The sequence below is a fragment of the Drosophila arizonae genome, chromosome X (genome assembly GCF_054131065.1).
Source record: "Drosophila arizonae isolate 15081-1271.41 chromosome X, UAZ_ARI_1.0, whole genome shotgun sequence".
In the NCBI taxonomy this organism is placed as follows: Eukaryota; Metazoa; Arthropoda; class Insecta; order Diptera; family Drosophilidae; genus Drosophila; species Drosophila arizonae.
This window is the reverse complement of record NC_142927.1, coordinates 18,727,781-18,744,489: the sequence shown is the minus strand read 5'-3', so window position 1 is coordinate 18,744,489 and position 16,709 is coordinate 18,727,781. Positions and strand designations below refer to the sequence as shown.

Sequence of the window (16,709 nt, the reverse complement as noted above, 5' to 3'; positions counted from 1 at the left end):
TTTTTATTGCCCCAGCCCCAGCCTCAGCCCCATTTGCAGTGGCTTTTAGTTTTCTCTTTTGCCTTTATTTTTGTTCATTTTCTTCTCTGGTTGCTGCTGCTGCTTCTTCTTTTAAATTTGGTACGCCAGTCGACTCATTTTTCTTTAATAGCCCATACAACAGCACACACACACACACACACACACCTCTTTTTCTAGACGTGTGTGTTGAGTGGTTTGGCCTCTGCTCTGCTGCGGCTGCTAACAAGTTCAATTTGCATTTAAAAAGGGAGAAACACATGTAATCTCAACGATTAGAAATTGTTAGCATTGAGCAGCACAAGCACGCACCCACCCACACACACACACACACACACATATATACATGGATAAATGTCTGAGCATATATGCACATAGATATAGTGAATAAATGAATAACGTTTGTGCACCAAAATGTTTTTGCCACCAGCTGCTTGCGGGTGGTGCGAAAAATCTTTTGAAATTTTTGGGACAAGCTAAATAAATATTATTTTAAATATAAGATTAAAATTAGCATTATTTAGACTTGATAGAATATTTTTTTTTATTCAAGTTAATACTTCAAAGCAAACAGAAAAGCAGATGTGAAATATTTATATTAAATCTTTATTATGGAAGACTAACGGAAATTGGGGCACATCGAATGAGGTAATATAAAATGCATATAAAATGCTAAATCGGTACAGAATGCTTTTGTTTTACTAGCATATTGGGTGTCTCCCAAGACTTAGCTGTGAAGCAGCTGGCTGAGAATGAGATTTTAGGTCTTAGCGTTCAGGACTTCAATATTATCAGGATGCTAAGCTCGTCATATATTAGTATATTTGTATTGAGTCTACGTATGTTTTATTAACATTTTTAAATATCTAAAATTTAATAGAGTCAAATTTGTTATGTTTTATTAATATTTTTAGATATTTGTAATTTAATAGAGCCAACTTTCATTGCAGTTGATGCATGTTGTATTTGTAACAAGTTTGCGTGCTTTTAAAAATTGCCGTTTTATATATTATTTATATATGTAGTTAATTTAAAAACAATAAAATTGAATTTCGTTTTATATAACAAATTAAAAAAGGGGGTTTATAAATTGCCGCCTTACATATTACTTATAATTTTATTTAATTTAGGAAATATAAAATTTAATTTAATCATATATGTATTTCAGATGAATTAATAAAAAAATTTAATAAAATTTAAATCTTTTTTAATTATTTATATTCGTATAGGGGAAAAAATGTAATAAATAATTTTTTTTTTATTTATTACTATTATTTTATTTTATTTTAAATTTTTTTATTATTTTATTATTTATTTATTTATTTATTTATTTATTTTTTTTGTTATGCAATATAAGAAAACTAAAATTTAATTTACATATTCGCGAACATACATATATTTTTTGAAATGCTATATTTATTTAAAAAAAATTAAATTTTAGTGAAGAACATATGACAGAAAAAAAGGAAAAAATATATTTAATATTTGTTTTCAAGAGAATAATTAATTGTAATTAAGAAAACGTACAAGCTGAAAGAAAAATTGACAGAGTTCAGTCTAAGTAGACTGCCGTTGCAGAGTGAGAAAGAGAGAGAGAGCGGGAGAGAGAGAGAGAGAGAGAACTCTCTTTAAACGCTGCAACTCTAGGAGCGACCCGCGCTGACTGCATTATATTTGCTTGTTTCTGTTTCACGTACACTCGCACACACCTACACGCACACAGGCGTACGCACACAAATGCATATTTTTCTTCAATTTGTGCCTGGTAGTTGGCAGCTTAGTGCGGCTCAGCCCTGGGCCCAAAAGTGTGTGCAATGACCGCATGCAGCAATTTCTTTTAATGTGCTTTTAAAAGCCAAATCTACAGGTTCCAGCCGGGCCGGAGTGCAGCTCGTTTGTTGCTGTTACTGCTGCTGTAGTTTATCCAAAAAAAAAAAAAAGAAAGAAAAGAAACCCAGCCCGCATCCGCACCCGCACCCGCCCACCTTTACGTCCGCCCGCCCATTGGACACATTTTTCGTAGCAATGAGCTTTTGTTTTTATTATGCCTTGCACCAAAAACTAACTTAATTTGCATGCAGCATATTGTGCGTGCAGCAGTGTGTGTGTGTGTGTTCGTGTGGGTGTGTGTGTGTTCGTGTGGGTGTGTGTTTGTACTGCAATGGCTGTGTGGCTAACGAGTTTGTTTCAGCTTGCAGAGCAGGCATAAAAATATATGAACAAAAAACAAGGAAAAGCGCAGAAGGAGCCGCACGAGATTCTCAGAAACGCCCTTCAGAACAACAAGCAGCTGGAGAGAAGCCTAAGTCTCTCGTTTTCAATGAAGCTCTGCGAGCGAGTCGCATAAGGAATAGAAAGAAGAAGACAAAAAAAAAAAAAAGAAATTGAAAATGAAAAGAAAAAGAAAGCAAAAGCAAAAGCAAAAGCAAAGGCAAGAGCAACAAGACAAAAGTGAAAATACACAAGGCAAAAGGACGCAGGATGCGCTCGCCTGTTCACATGGAAAAGTTATGGCCAGCTAGCTGGTCTCGACTTGGCTACGCTGGGCTTTGCTTAACTGCCGAGCCAAGCCATGATCGTTGTTGTTATCAACACCAGTTGTTACCCAATGACGACAACAACAACAACAACAACAAAAGGCAAAGCGTTAAGATGAGGGCGGCGGAGGCAAAGAGCCGTTTGTTGTTCTGTGTGCTTCGCTGGATGCGGTAGTTATTACAAGAACGACTAATAAAAGTAGACAACTAAAAACAGAAAGTACACACACCCACACACATACATACAAACACATGTGCGAGTGCATACACTTGATAAAAAACAAGGTCTAGTGCAGAGTGCTTAGGTTTGTCGAGAGCTGCTCCTGGGCAGCTACTCGAAATGTATACGTTAAAAAAATATAAAGCCAACAAAAATATAGAAATGCTAGAGATGCTCTAGAAGCTAGAATATACACATATATGTATATGTGATAGAGAGAGAGGGAGAGGGAGAGGGAGGGAGAGAGAGAGAGAGAGCGTGTGCATATATTATATACAATACTTGAGTTTGTCTAATTGTCATATCTATTAGCTGATAAATTTAGAACTAATTGACAATGTTGACTAGCTAAAGCTGTGCATGTGTGCCATCAAGAAACTCACACACACACACACACACGCACACACTCACGGGGCTCATGGGCACCTGCAAGAGCTGTTAAAGTGTCGTTGGGTTGTTGTCATAGTCATTGTCAACGTTGTCGTTATCTTTATTTCACATCAACGACATTGTCATCATCATCATCATCATCATCATCATCAGCAGCAGGAGCAGCAGCAGGCCAAGCGAAGCCAAGCTAAGGCAAGGCAAGGCAAAACCAAACCAGATCAGGCCAGGAGCAAGCCTCATCATCATTGTCGGCAACAGCTATTGCAGCAGCAACAACAACAATGACAACAACAACAGCAGCAATTGACGTAGCAGCTACAGCAACATCAATGCCTTCATCAACAATTTGCAGCAAGGGCAACAAAAACAAGAAAAAATAAAAGAGAAGAAGAAAGAATGAAAGGAAAAACAGGCAGGAGTTGAAAACGCAACACAAAAAAAAAAACAAGAACACTTAAGCACACACACACTTACACAACTGAATGTTGTTTAGGTGCACACACACACACACTCTGGAAATGTGAGAATTTCGGATATTAATGTTACGGATATTTTGCAACAAAATTCTAGTACACTTGGCACAGAGCAACAGAATTTGTATCGATAGCTCTGTTTCAACTGTTTCGCCCAGACTTGATACCTGCCCAGGTAAAGTCTCTGGGGAAAAAAGGTTAATATTGCATGTTGAAGAGATCAATTCATATTTAAAACATAAAAGAAGCAAAATGGCAATGGAATTCATGCAAAATATGAAGTGGAATACCATAGAACTTGTTATCTAAATTAAGGTATCTATCTGTTTCTCTCTCTGTCTCTCTCCCTCTCTCTCTGTCTCTCTCTTATTGTCGGTCTGTTTGTCTGCCCCTCTCTCTCTCTCTCTCTCTCTCTCTCTCTCTCTCTCTTTGTCTCCCTCCCTCTGTCTGCCTGATTATCTACATCTCCCTTTGTGTATCTCCGTCTCTGTCTTTCCGTCTCTCTCACGCCCACACCCTCTCCTTCACTCTGTCTTTCTGCAACTCTCTGACTGTCTCCCTCTTTGTTTCCCTATGTCTCTGTCTATCTCTCTGTCTGTCTCTCTCTCTGTCCCTCTCTGTCATTCCGTATCTTTCTCTTCCTCTTTCTTTTATAGAATTTACTTCAATTCATCGTAATCGAATTTAATAAAGTCGTATAATATATCTATTGTGGACTCACTATTAATCAATTGCCTCGCAATTTTGCTGTTAGTTAACCGCTAAGAAATGTTAAATAATTAGCCCAGGGCTTGCTGCTCTTGCGCTGCGAGCGTGCAATAATTAAGTCCGTTGCGTATACGCAGTGTGTGCCGCAGGGACAAAAGAAAACAGTTTAAGCAAATTAAAGCAAAAATATGCACAAATGAAAATGAAAAGTTATGCAGCTGCAGCTCGGTTGCGTTACGAGCCAAAGCAATTTCTTTACAGCTGCCTCTTGATGGAAACTTGAAACTTGCAGCGTGCCGCTGCTGCTGCTACTGCTCCTCCTCCTCCTCCTCCTCCTCCTGCTGCTGTTGCTGTTGTTGTTGCTGTTGCTGCCCGTAAGTATTACAGAGCAACAGCATTTGTGTGTGGGCGAAGGTCGGGACTTGAGCTTGCGCTTGGGCTTGGGCTTGAGGTTGGGGCTGGGCTTGGGGCTGGGTACTGGCAGCTGCTCAAAAGTTGTTCGGGTCATTTAAAAAGTTTAAAGCTAAAACTGGCGGCAGTATTAGCATTAAAAACGGCAACGTGTCTGTCGCTGACGTTTTGCGCGTCGGCGGCGCCTGTTAGAAGTGGAAATCTGCCTACCAGCTGGACGAAGTCGCGCCGCATAAAAACGAGAGTGCTGCACAGTGGAGCAAAAACGGCGATTTGCGCCATGCGAAAATCAAATTTGAAGTGATTTCTTATTAATGATCAAGTCGATTGTACAGCAAAGGAGTACTAGAGTAGTAGAGGAGAGTCTGCAAAGTATTATCTATAATCAAATGCCGAATAATGATAAAATAAAATTACTGCTAATAATATTAGTCTAAACTTTAATTCATTTCTTACATTAAGAAATATAGAGAGATTGAATATTCCCATTGTATTGTGTTGGCATTAAAGTTGCACACATTTTTGCCTACATTTGCCCACTGTGCGGTAACTTTGCTACAGCTTCTAGCCATACCGTAGGCTCTGGATTACCCTGGTTAGGCAGAGCTGGCCAACCGCTGCTCGGCGATATTAACATCAAGCGTCAAGGTAAATAAAAATTAACTTTTCTGAAGATGGCATGCAGGCTCTACACATACATGTAGGTGTGTGCGTGTGTGTTGGTGTGTGTTGGTGTGTGTGGTCGGGCCACAAAAAGTTCTAAACAGGCAGCAAGCGCGTGTGTTGTGCCCGCAGCTACTCATGACGGGCCAGAGCTGCCTGGCAGGTGGCCAGGTAAGCAGCGCCAGGTGGGCGTGGCAGGGCCGAGCAGAGCAAAGCAGAGCCCATAGCCAAGCTGTGTAGCGGCTTGGATATTAAACAGATTTTGGGCTGCGGCCACACTACGAGGCATTATCGATGCAGGAGCATTATGGAAATTTAAAATGTGTTGATTACACCTGCCAGCACCTATATACGTCTGCAGCCAAGTTCACCTGGGCTGAGTTCATTTTGGGCGACAATGCTCGTTATTTGATTGCTTGCGGCTCGAGTAGCGCATCTTGCGGATTATGAGGTCAGGCGGCTTAAGCCAGCTAATCAAAAGTAATCTAGAAGGCGACCTGCACAAATCTATACTCAAACACACACACACACACGCTCACACACACACAGACAGTCATTACAAATGGCACTGAGAGTGATCTGTGGCCTGTGGTTTAACACCAGTGCAAAGTGGGTCAAGCTGTGCCCGTTTCGGCCCTCGCTTTCGCCTCGTTGCTGTGGCCAAACGAGCCACGGCTGTGAGGTTAAGCTGTGGGGTCCGAAGAGCTCTGTTTCATAGACTTCTTCTGCTCAGACATCAAATATGCAATAAACAAATGATTTAAGTCATCTGCTCGTCCCTGTGTGTGCGTGTGAGTGTGTGTGTGTGTGGTTAATGGGCTGCTCTTGCCTCAAGTTCAATTAATTAACTTGATTCTATTTGGTCAACTAGAAATGCCAGCTCCCACCTGCTGGCCACGGCTCACTGAAACACACTGAAAAATTTACTATATATATATAGTTTATTTTATATAGTAAAGCTACAGCTGAGGAGGGCTCTGAGAGCTTGAGTCGATTTGTAAAGCTTGTAGAAAAAGATAATATTTTTGTGAATCGACTTAATAATTTAATTCCATGCATCGACTTGCAGAGCTGCTCAGAGAGCAGCAGAGAGAATTCACTAGATGAGTTTTGGCTTTGCTGAGCGTGATCTGCTGTCATAGAAAGTTATCATACTCGCTCGCTCTCGCTTTGAACAAGCGACTTCGTTTCTTTTCGTTTTTACTTTCTGTTGAGCGCCATGAGTGCAACTATTCGTGAGACGCTCTTTAAAATAATATCGTATAAATCACGATTGAGTGAGTTTTTCAACAGTGGCATACGATTTACAAAGTAAGAAACTCATTCAAAAAGTCAATGCAAACGGTCTTCACATCACATACACACACACACACACACACACACAGACGCACATTTCTCGAGCGCAATTGATATGCTTAGCAAAGACAGCACTTGCATGCATACCAATACACACACAAAAGCCTCTTCGCTTCATTTCACTCAACCAAACGGGCGGAGGAGCAGACCGAGCAATCGGCTGTTGCTCTCTGAGTGTTTTGTCAGAGTTTGAGTGAAAACACGCATTTGCAGACATTGTGAAACGGTTAACATTTATATGCGAGCTATGCTTATAAGTGAACCAGTCTGCTAGAGAGTGGAGGGCAACGTTTTTTCTTTGAACAGTAGAGCTGTTAAGTTGATCGACGAAGCTTTTATAGCTGAAACCAGAGCCGGAACAAGTAGGCAGAATACACAGCTGCTTGAGGCCCCCGAAGAATGAATCTTTTAAAATCGAAAAGACAAGGGAAGGGACGTGAAAAAATAGGCCCCCCAATTTTATGTTTGCGGTGGTGGAAGCTATCGAGACGTCACTGTCAACAGTTTTCAGCATACTCAGCTTTACTCCTATACATACGTATGTACATATATGATCTCAGTATGTATTTACAGCTCACATCGACTTGCATTACAGCGTATCTGCTAGTCGGCCCGCTGTTGACTCGCCCAGCTGCCTGGGCTCAGCTTGGTAATCAGTTGTATTGTTCGCATGCAATAAGCTGCATGCAAAAACGGACGAGCGATGCAGCTGCTGCTGGCCAAGTCAGTCAAGAAAAGTTTGGCATGCTGCAAATTCGCTTAGTGCGCGACTCGATTTCGGCGGAAACGGAAATGGAAATGGAAGCGGTTATGTGGAAGCGCCCACAGAAGTCGCTCATGTTTATTCAGCGAATGCGAATGCCAGATCGCACCTACTGCACACCCACACACACACCCACACACACACACACGCACGCACACACACACGGCCGGCAATTGGCTTCAAGATTTGTGGCTGGAGCGAGTTTTTAGTATATTGTTAACAAGTAAAATGAAAACGTAAATGTTTGAAAATTAGATTTGGCCCGAGACGCTTTTGTTTAGAGCTGTTGCCAGAGGCACAGAGAGAGCGAGAGGAAGAGAGAGAGAGAGAGAGAGGGGGAGAATTGGCCTGGCCTGGCCAGCATACAACTATATACTCTATGTGTATGTGTGTGTGTGTGTTTTAGTTTCTGTGTGTGCACTGAGGTGTTGCCTAGTTTGTGGCTTGTTAGTTAGTTAAAAGTTTTTGCGTGCAATTAAAATGCTGCGCAAAAAGTTTGCTTCAACATTGTTCTTAATTTTTTCTTGGCTTTTTTTTTTACTTTTTATACCCTGAACCCATTGAAAATGGGAAATCAGGGTATAATGGTTTTGTTGAAATGTATGTAACAGGCAGAAGGAGGCGTGGCAGACCCCACAAAGTATATATATTCTTGATCAGGGTGACGAGCTGAGTTGATTTGGCCCTGTCCGTCTGTCTGTCTGTCCGTCTGTCCGTCTGTCCGTCTGTCCGTCTGTCCGTCTGTCCGTATGTTTGAACGCGTCGATTTCCGAAGATATAAGAGCTAGAGACTTCAAATTTTTTGTAAAATGTTCGTAATTACAGCGCGGATATCGAGTTTATCATTAAAAATCGATAACTCATCCCGATCTTTTTTTATCGATGAAAAACCTTATCGAAAACCAGTTATAAAATTATGTCTTCTACACCTTTATTGCTAGAGTCTCCAAATTTTTTATATATGCTTATATGCAATTTATACAATTTCGGTTTTTGTTAAAATTTACCCCCCACCTCTAAATTCACCCCCTCACCCTCACTTTTGTAAAACGCGTATTTCAAATACTAGAGACTTGTGCTTTGGCAATTACATGCATATTCATGTTATAATCATAATCTGAAAGTTTCATGAAGATCGTACGTCCACAAAAAAAGTTATTAAGCAATTAAGTTCTCATAGTAAGCGCACACTGCAGCCCATGCGTGTTTATGCGTGGGTGCTTGTGTGTGTATGTGTTTGTGTATGTGTGTGTGTTTCTTGTCTAAGCTGAAAGACGCGAAAAATTATTGAAATAGCTAGCACTCCAAGGGTTCAGGGGATCTCGTAGTCGAGCAGTCTCGACTAGAGCTTTCTTACTTGTTATTTTTATTTTTTTTGCAGTTTGCCAAAGCTAAATACAAATGAACAGAATTGTCTCCATTTGCGGTGTCTTTTTCTAAATGTGTGTGTGTGTGTGTGAGCGAGGGTGTGTGTGTGAGCGAGGGTGTGTATGTGTGTGTGTGTATATATTTCTTCAAACTGTCTGTTAGTCGCAGTCGCAGTCGCAGTCGAAAAGTGTACAAGTCCTCTGGCAATTGCCTGATTGTTTTCTTAGTCTCAGCAGAGGCAGAGACAGAGGCAGAGGCAGAGGCAGAGGCAGAGGCCGCAGTAGCGGTAGCGGCAGCAAGAAAGTTCGTTATCAGTGACATTTTGGCGAACAAATAGCAAAGAGCTCACAGTTTTCAGCTTCAGCTTTCAATGCTCAGCCGACAGCTCTCGGATGCCAGCTGCCTCTTTGTCAGCCATGCACGTGGCTGCCATGACAACTCGATTGCATATGCCAAGCCAACGGGGGGCCCCCAAAGAGATTCAAAGTGGGAGCAGCCGAACTCTTTACCCTTTCAGTTTAATGCGCGAAATCGGATTAGGAATGGCTAATTAAGTGGCTAGAATGCAGCTGGCAAGTGCAGCTCTTACCTATCAAATTTATATATGTATGAATATATTGAAATTCATGTGCCTTTGAAATAGTCTTAAGTGCAATTAGGAAGGCTTAAAGATCATACTGAATGTATATATTATATACTGTATATGGTATAAAAGACTCATTCTGCATATACAAATTGAAATGCCCTTGAAATATACCAAATGGAAATTGTAAAGACCCGAAATTATACTGAAGAGCTAGTGACTTTACTTTTATAAGTAATGCTCTTTTGACGAACATCGTTTAGAGAGAGAGAGAGAGAGAGACAGAAACGCAATTCACGTTCACGCCGTGGAACTCAGTAAGCAAGCAAATCACTCGAAAGATTGCATTATACTCTTACATACACATACACACTATATACAACCACTCAATTCATGTATGCAAACATATTTACCAACACATGCACAAAAGACTTCATTTCACTCAATCAAACGGTCGGCGAACAAGAGCGAAACAAAACAGAAGAGAGAAAAAACGAATGCGAACCGATCGCAAACGAACGTATTAAAGAACCGATGCAATCGGTTGCTCTCTGAGTTTTTGCTCAGCATGAGAGTGAAACACATTAACAGGCATCGCGAAACGGTTAACAGACATTTTGAGCTATGTTATTATACAATTATTATATAATGTCAAACGGCTTGATAGCGAGATCACAATCATATTTCATCATTGAATCTTAAAGTAATTGAAAATTCTTTAAGCAGGTAAACTTCGAGTTGGTTCTGTCAACAGATGAATGTAAAATAAGTTGATTGCTTTGAGTAGCAATTTTGGCTTTGTGAATGCTCAAAGAAATGTACTAAAACAGAAAATATATCTTAATATATATATATATATATATTTCAGCATAGTACATTATTTGTATGCATTCATTTTTTTCTTCAAGTTATTTTAAAGCAGGAAATTGCAGCGAATCCTTGCTGTCATTCATATATAGCTGAGCATAAATTCTTGTCATTTACTATATTGTATGGGTGTGTGTGTGTGTGTGTAGCACACACAGATATTAAGAGACATATAGAAAGTGGATGATGGTTGCACACAAAACTAATTGCCTCAATAGACGTAAACAAAAAAGGCGCTGCATACTTTGCGGCGCTGCCAACTGACTGGAAGCTTGAAGTTCTGCATGCCAAATCAAAATCATCATCATCTTCATCATTATTATGATCATCATCATCATCATCATCATTGCCATTCAGCCTGCAGCCGCTGGTAAAAAATCTTAACAAAATAAGCTGAAGAGTTGCGAAGCGCATTAAATCATTTCCGCACTAAAGAGCTCAGCAGCAGGAGCAGGAGCTGGAGCAGGAGCAGCAGCGGCAGGAGTTGCTGGCGGTATGTGGCGGGGGCGTCTCTTCTTGTGGCAAGTTGTGAGTGCGACTGTTGCAGCTTACCACTATTTATGTGCTGTGTTGCTGCTGTTGCTGCTGCTGCTTTTTGTTGCCAGCCCAAAAAGCGAAAGAAAATAAAATGAATGTGGAATGAATGATAAGTGTGTCTCTTCTTCTTCTTCTTTTGCCAGCAAAAGCATAAAAATGATTTGCCCCAAAAGTACATAAGTGTGCATCAACAACACACACACACACACACATGCATTGGCGCATTCATGTGTGTGCATGTGTAACATATTCAGGCAATTACTGCCATTCAGCGCATTTCAATTCAACTTCGAAACTGCCGCCATATCGCATAGTTATAGTTATAGTATATATGTATATAAATAAACATATACACCTATCTGTAAATATGTATATAGATAGCCCTCTCGCTTCGTCTGCATCGTCTTTCGCTGTCGCAAAGTAGAAAAAAGCTTTTAAACTTCACTCAAGATTTTTGCTGTTCACGCTCGGTTCGCAAATTTTTTGACTGTTGCCGCTTACTTAGTTCTTCAGCGTGCTTGGCACAGTGGGCAAAAAAGATACCTCAATTCTCAACTATAGTAAAATAAAATGCCGCTAAAATCAAAAACCTCTGGAATCTTAGGAGCATTAAAAATATTCTGTATATAATAATAGAGCGGAATGGAATAGAAATCAAATTCTTGACTTGAAACGAATTTTCTGATTTATAGACCATATATGTGTCTAGTTAAGCTTGAGATGATTTATATATAAGGTGTAAGGGAATATAAGGTGCAAGGTATAAGTTCAACTAAATGAAATGAGTATAAAATTAAACATTTCTATGAAAGGTTTTGCATATTTAGTATAGATTGAAATTGTTCAAATTCTACAATTACTGTATATGGTCCCCTTTTTTTTTTGTTTTTTTTTTTTTGATTAATATTTAATAATTATTTGGCATAAACTATTTCAGTAGCATATTGTAGTTTTTTGTTTGAAATTTTAATTTCAAATGATATGGTCACCCTAAAGCCAAGTTGTTGCTACTGGAGCGAACACAGCTCAACTAAATGTTTGGCAAGACTTCAGCTGCAGCCTGTTATTTATTTTATACTTTTAAATATATATATATATTTTTTATATTTGTAATCAATAATTGAGCAATTTGTCCCACTGTCGCATGCCATTTTTGGCTGTTGTGTCTTTATCTACAACTGCCGCTTCATATTCTATAGCAACTGCATCTGCATCTGCTTCTTGTTGGGACTTTACTTTCTTGGGTGTGTGTGTGTGTGGGTGTGTGTGCTGTGCCGTTTTTATAAGTCTGCCAAAATGTAGTTCATATATTTTGGCGAAAATTCGTTTTGCAGTTGACATAACTTTGTCAGCCCCAATTTATCAACAACAATTAGCAGAGCAGAGGCTGCCTGGCTGAGTGACTGACTGACTGGCTGACTGACTGACTGACTGGCTGGATGGATGGATGGCTGACTGGCTGACGTCTGGCAAGAGCTGGGTTTTTGGGGCGTGGTAAGTATGTGACAAGTATTTTCCACAACGATGCACAAAACTTTGCCCGTATATGCGGCAAAGAGGCGACTTGACTTGCAACGCGTTGCGTGGCCCCACGTCGAGCTGACGTAGACTTTGCAACATTAGCAACATAGTTGAAGCCCATGCGGCGTATGCGCAATATTGCCAAAAATAATCATTTATAAATGATTTACTAGAACTCTTGCACTCAAGTGTCAGCTGTATATATGTATGGGAAGGGGGCGTGGGCGGTGGCGGCGTGAAATATGAGACGGCTTTAGTTACCTGTATTCGTGCGAGAGGAAGAAGGTGCCACGAATGTTGCAGCCATTGGGATTCTTGCGCTTGCCATTGAATATCTTCTGATAATGATCGTAATTATTCAAATTGACGGCGCCATCAAAAGTTAGCATGATAATTTGCGGGATCTGAAATGCGAGATAATAATGGGTGAAGTTTGTTAATAAATGTGGAAGGTAAAGATAGTAGGGATTGAACTTATACGTGTATATAAATATTATATTATAATAGACGTATTTTACATATATTTTGAGACTGAACTTAGTCCAAGTCAGATTGAATATATGAATTTCGGTTGACTACGAAACTAAATGCAAAGCAAACAGCTAAGAGTTTTGAGTCCTGTGGCAAAACTGATTCTATGTGTGTGAGTAAGCGTGTGTGTGTGTGTGTGTGTGTGTGTGTGTGTGTGTGTGTGGGTTTGGCTTGTGCAAGTATGCGGTCCAATTAGAGAAACGCCAACCTCAAAATCAGCCGCGCATGTATTGGCATTGAATGCGCCAGCAGCAGCAATAGAGGCCGCAGCTAAAACAGCAACAACAGCGGTAACGGCAGCAGCAACAGCAGCAACAGCAATAGCAACAGCAACAGCAACAATATCAGCAGCAGAAACAGCGGCAACAACAGCAGCAATAGCAACAGTAACGAGAACAGCAGCAACAACAGAAGCTACAGCAACAGCAACATCAGCTACAACAGCAACAGCAGCAGCAATAGTAGCTGCAGCAGTAGCAGCAGCAGCAACAACAGCAGCAGAAATGACAGCAGCAGCAGCAACAGCAGCAGCAACAGCAACAGCAACAGCAACAATATCAGCAGCAGAAACAGCGGCAACAACAGCAGCAATAGCAACAGCAACGACAACAGCAGCAACAAGAGCAGCAGCAACAGAAGCTACAACAACAGCAACATCAGCTACAACAGCAACAGCAGCAGCAATAGTAGCTGCAGCAGTAGCAGCAGCAGCAGCAACAACAGCAGCAGAAATGACAGCAGCAGCAGCAACAGCAGCAGCAACAACAGCAACAGCAACAATATCAGCAGCAGAAACAGCGGCAACAACAGCAGCAATAGCAACAGTAACGACAACAGCAGCAACAGCAGCTATAACAACAATAGCGGCAGCAACAACAGCAGCAACAGTAGCAACAAAATCAGCAACAACAGCAGCAGCAATAGCAACAGCAGCAACAACAACAGCAACTGCAACAACAGCAACAACAGCAGCGACAGCAGCAGAAATAGCAGCAGCAGAAGCAGCAGCAGCAATAGCCCAACAACAACAACAATCCCAACAATAGCAGCAACAGTAGTAACAACAACATCAGCAACAATAGCAACAACCATACTAACAGCAGCAGCTACAACAGGACCAACCGTAGCAGCAGCAATCGTAGACGCATCCGAATTATTAGTAGCAGCAATATCAGCAATATCAGCAGCACCAGCAACAGCATCAGCAGCAACAACAGCAGCAGCTATAATAGCGCCAACCGCAGCAACAGCAATCGTAGTAGCATCAGCATTAGCAGCAGCAGCAGCAGCAACAGCAACAGCAACGGCAGCAGCAGCATCACCACAACTGCTGCCAGCAGCAGCAGCAGCAGTAGCAGCAGCAACAGCAACGGCAGCAGCAGCATCGCCACCACCACTACTAGCACCAGCACCAGCACCAGCAGCAGCAGAAGCAGCAACAGCAGCAGCAGCCTGCTCTAATTGAAGGTTTTGCATTTGTTTTTTACTGCCTGCATCGCGCCTGGCTGACTCTCAAGACTAGGCGTCTTCTGCTGGTGTTGTTGTTGCTGGTGTTGCTGGTGTCGCTGACGTCTTGCAATTTTGGCATTTAACATGATTAGTGGGCAATCGGTTAACCGGATTTGTAGCTATACGATATATCGGCTGTCGTGACGAAAATCAAATTAATTTCAAATCATACGCAACGACTATCAATAAAGTAACGTCAACAGCAGCAGCAGCAGCAGCAGCAACAACAACAGCAACAGCAGCCGCAGCAGCAGCAGTCGCAGCAATAAGTTTAACGAGTGCTAAAGCACAGCAATTCCATTACAAAAATTGCCACCCCACAGCCGTATTGAAATCCCGTTGGGCGACGGCGCTCTGTTTGTCGTCTGTGCCCGAAAGAAGCTTGCAACACTTTAAGTGCAATTCCATAATCAAAGACCAATGCAAGTGCTAACCCAAAAGAAATGACGCACCATAAAAGCAGGCAGCAGACACGACAGCCCGATCACAACGACTATGAAATGCACTGGGAGTCAACTGAATTACTGAAGATATATATTTGAAATGCATAGTCGAAATAAGGAAAAGGAGCTGAAACAAGCAGCATAATACTCTGGCAAAGAGTCAGGTAGACGTGGATGCATAACTTTTGCCCCAACTGTAGAGGCGGTACATATTAAGAAATACAGCTAATGGATTTTACATATGTATATTTTCCCGATTTTTATCCCGATGTAGGTCTAATCGAAATATATATTAAATTATAAATATTAATAATAATAAAGGAAATAAATATATTAAATGATATATGTATATCAATTATAAGGAAGAGGATAGTATTCAGTAAGCTCCTATTTACGACTATATAGTGTATTGTAGAGATCCTATTTTTCTTCCTATTACTCACAAATTATTTCTAGCCTGGTTAGTCGATGCCTTTCTCAGAGTGTCAGAGATCGTCTAGATCTTCTATCTATGCCAATGAGTTTTCGCTGCAGAGTTTGGAATTTCCAAATATATTTCTGACGGTTTTGTTTTGCTATGTCTTTGAACACTTAAAGCGATTTTTTTGTCTATATAGTCAAAAATCAAGATACACTCCAATTTGTACTTCTTCCAAACATAACACTATAGATATTCCTATATATTTTTTTTTATCTCAAAAAAGGGCGAAAATTAAAAATGTGGCAACTCTGTCCTATTGAGTTTACTTTTGCGTTTTGTTGATTAATTTTGCGCCAGCTTTCCTTAGAAACTTTTGTTAAAACGTAAAAATACTAAAAATTAAATTAATAAAAAAAATCAAAATAAAATCAAAATAAATTAAATAAAAAATCTAAAAGTAAAATATACAATAAAAAATATTTTTTAAAATATAGAGGAAATTAAAAGATAAATACATATGAGCAATAAAATATTTTAATCTTTCGCTGTAAAAGTTTTTTACACTTAAATTTTTCTTAAATATTTTAATTTTAGTATTTATTATATATTTTTTAACTTTAAGTCAAAAGAACACAAAACTCTATCTATCAAGATCTCCGCTGAGCTCTCCCTACACTCTCCACTCTCTGATTCTCGCAGAGTCTGCGCCAACGGCCCGCCAAAGCTGATATGCCCGATGGGCGGGCGAGTAATGAAATGAAAATCGAATGCGATCAGCATAAAGCAGCATGTGAATGGCAATGGCTGCTGACGAGGTGGCAGCCGAAATGCATTTCGCCTGAGCTGCACATAAAGAGGCGTGGCACGGGCAGTGGCACTTAACGCTCATTGTTGAGCACATAAAAAGGATTATTGTACAAATTCAATATTAATGCGGGGTCCGACGACTAGCCAAGCCTTAACCTCAGCCAGCGAGTGCAACAGTCGGCAATTGACCCCAGTTTTATCTCTGGCCCAGCAGCTGCCATCATATTTGAACCTGTCCCTGCGTCCCAGCCCCAGCCCCAGCTCCAGTTCCAGTTCCAACTGCACCTCTGCCATTCAGCTCCAGCTCTACCTCCACCTTTGCCAGCGTCTGCAGCTGAGCTGGCAAAATTATGCAGAGGCGTGAAACACTCGTAAGCATCGAACGGTGGTCAGCTTAAGTGCGGCAAGGATAACTGATGATTATTAGGATAACGATGATGTTGATGATGATGATGATGATGGTGATGATGATGACGACGATTATGTTGGCAACGGCTGCCATTGGAATTGAAATTTGCTCTTTGATTTGACAGAGTTGCGTAGGGTCCTTTTATTGCCTTTGCCCCAGCTCCTGCATCCGCGT

General features: G+C 40.8%; 1 protein-coding gene and 1 long non-coding RNA gene across 2 annotated transcripts in view; one reads left to right on the top strand and one right to left on the bottom strand.

The window, feature by feature from the left end:
• The window catches only part of Cda4 (chitin deacetylase Cda4), a 49,116-nt gene that overhangs the window by 7,858 nt on the left and 24,549 nt on the right, over positions 1-16,709 (bottom strand). The window contains exon 5 of the mRNA XM_089473203.1: positions 12,677-12,819. Coding sequence (XP_089329329.1) covers positions 12,677-12,819 — 143 coding nt within the window. The remainder of the gene's footprint in view (positions 1-12,676; positions 12,820-16,709) is intronic.
• LOC149267983 (uncharacterized) lies at positions 7,025-7,793 on the top strand. The gene is made up of 2 exons (XR_016270864.1): positions 7,025-7,314; positions 7,372-7,793. It is a non-coding gene; the product is annotated as an uncharacterized LOC149267983 (long non-coding RNA).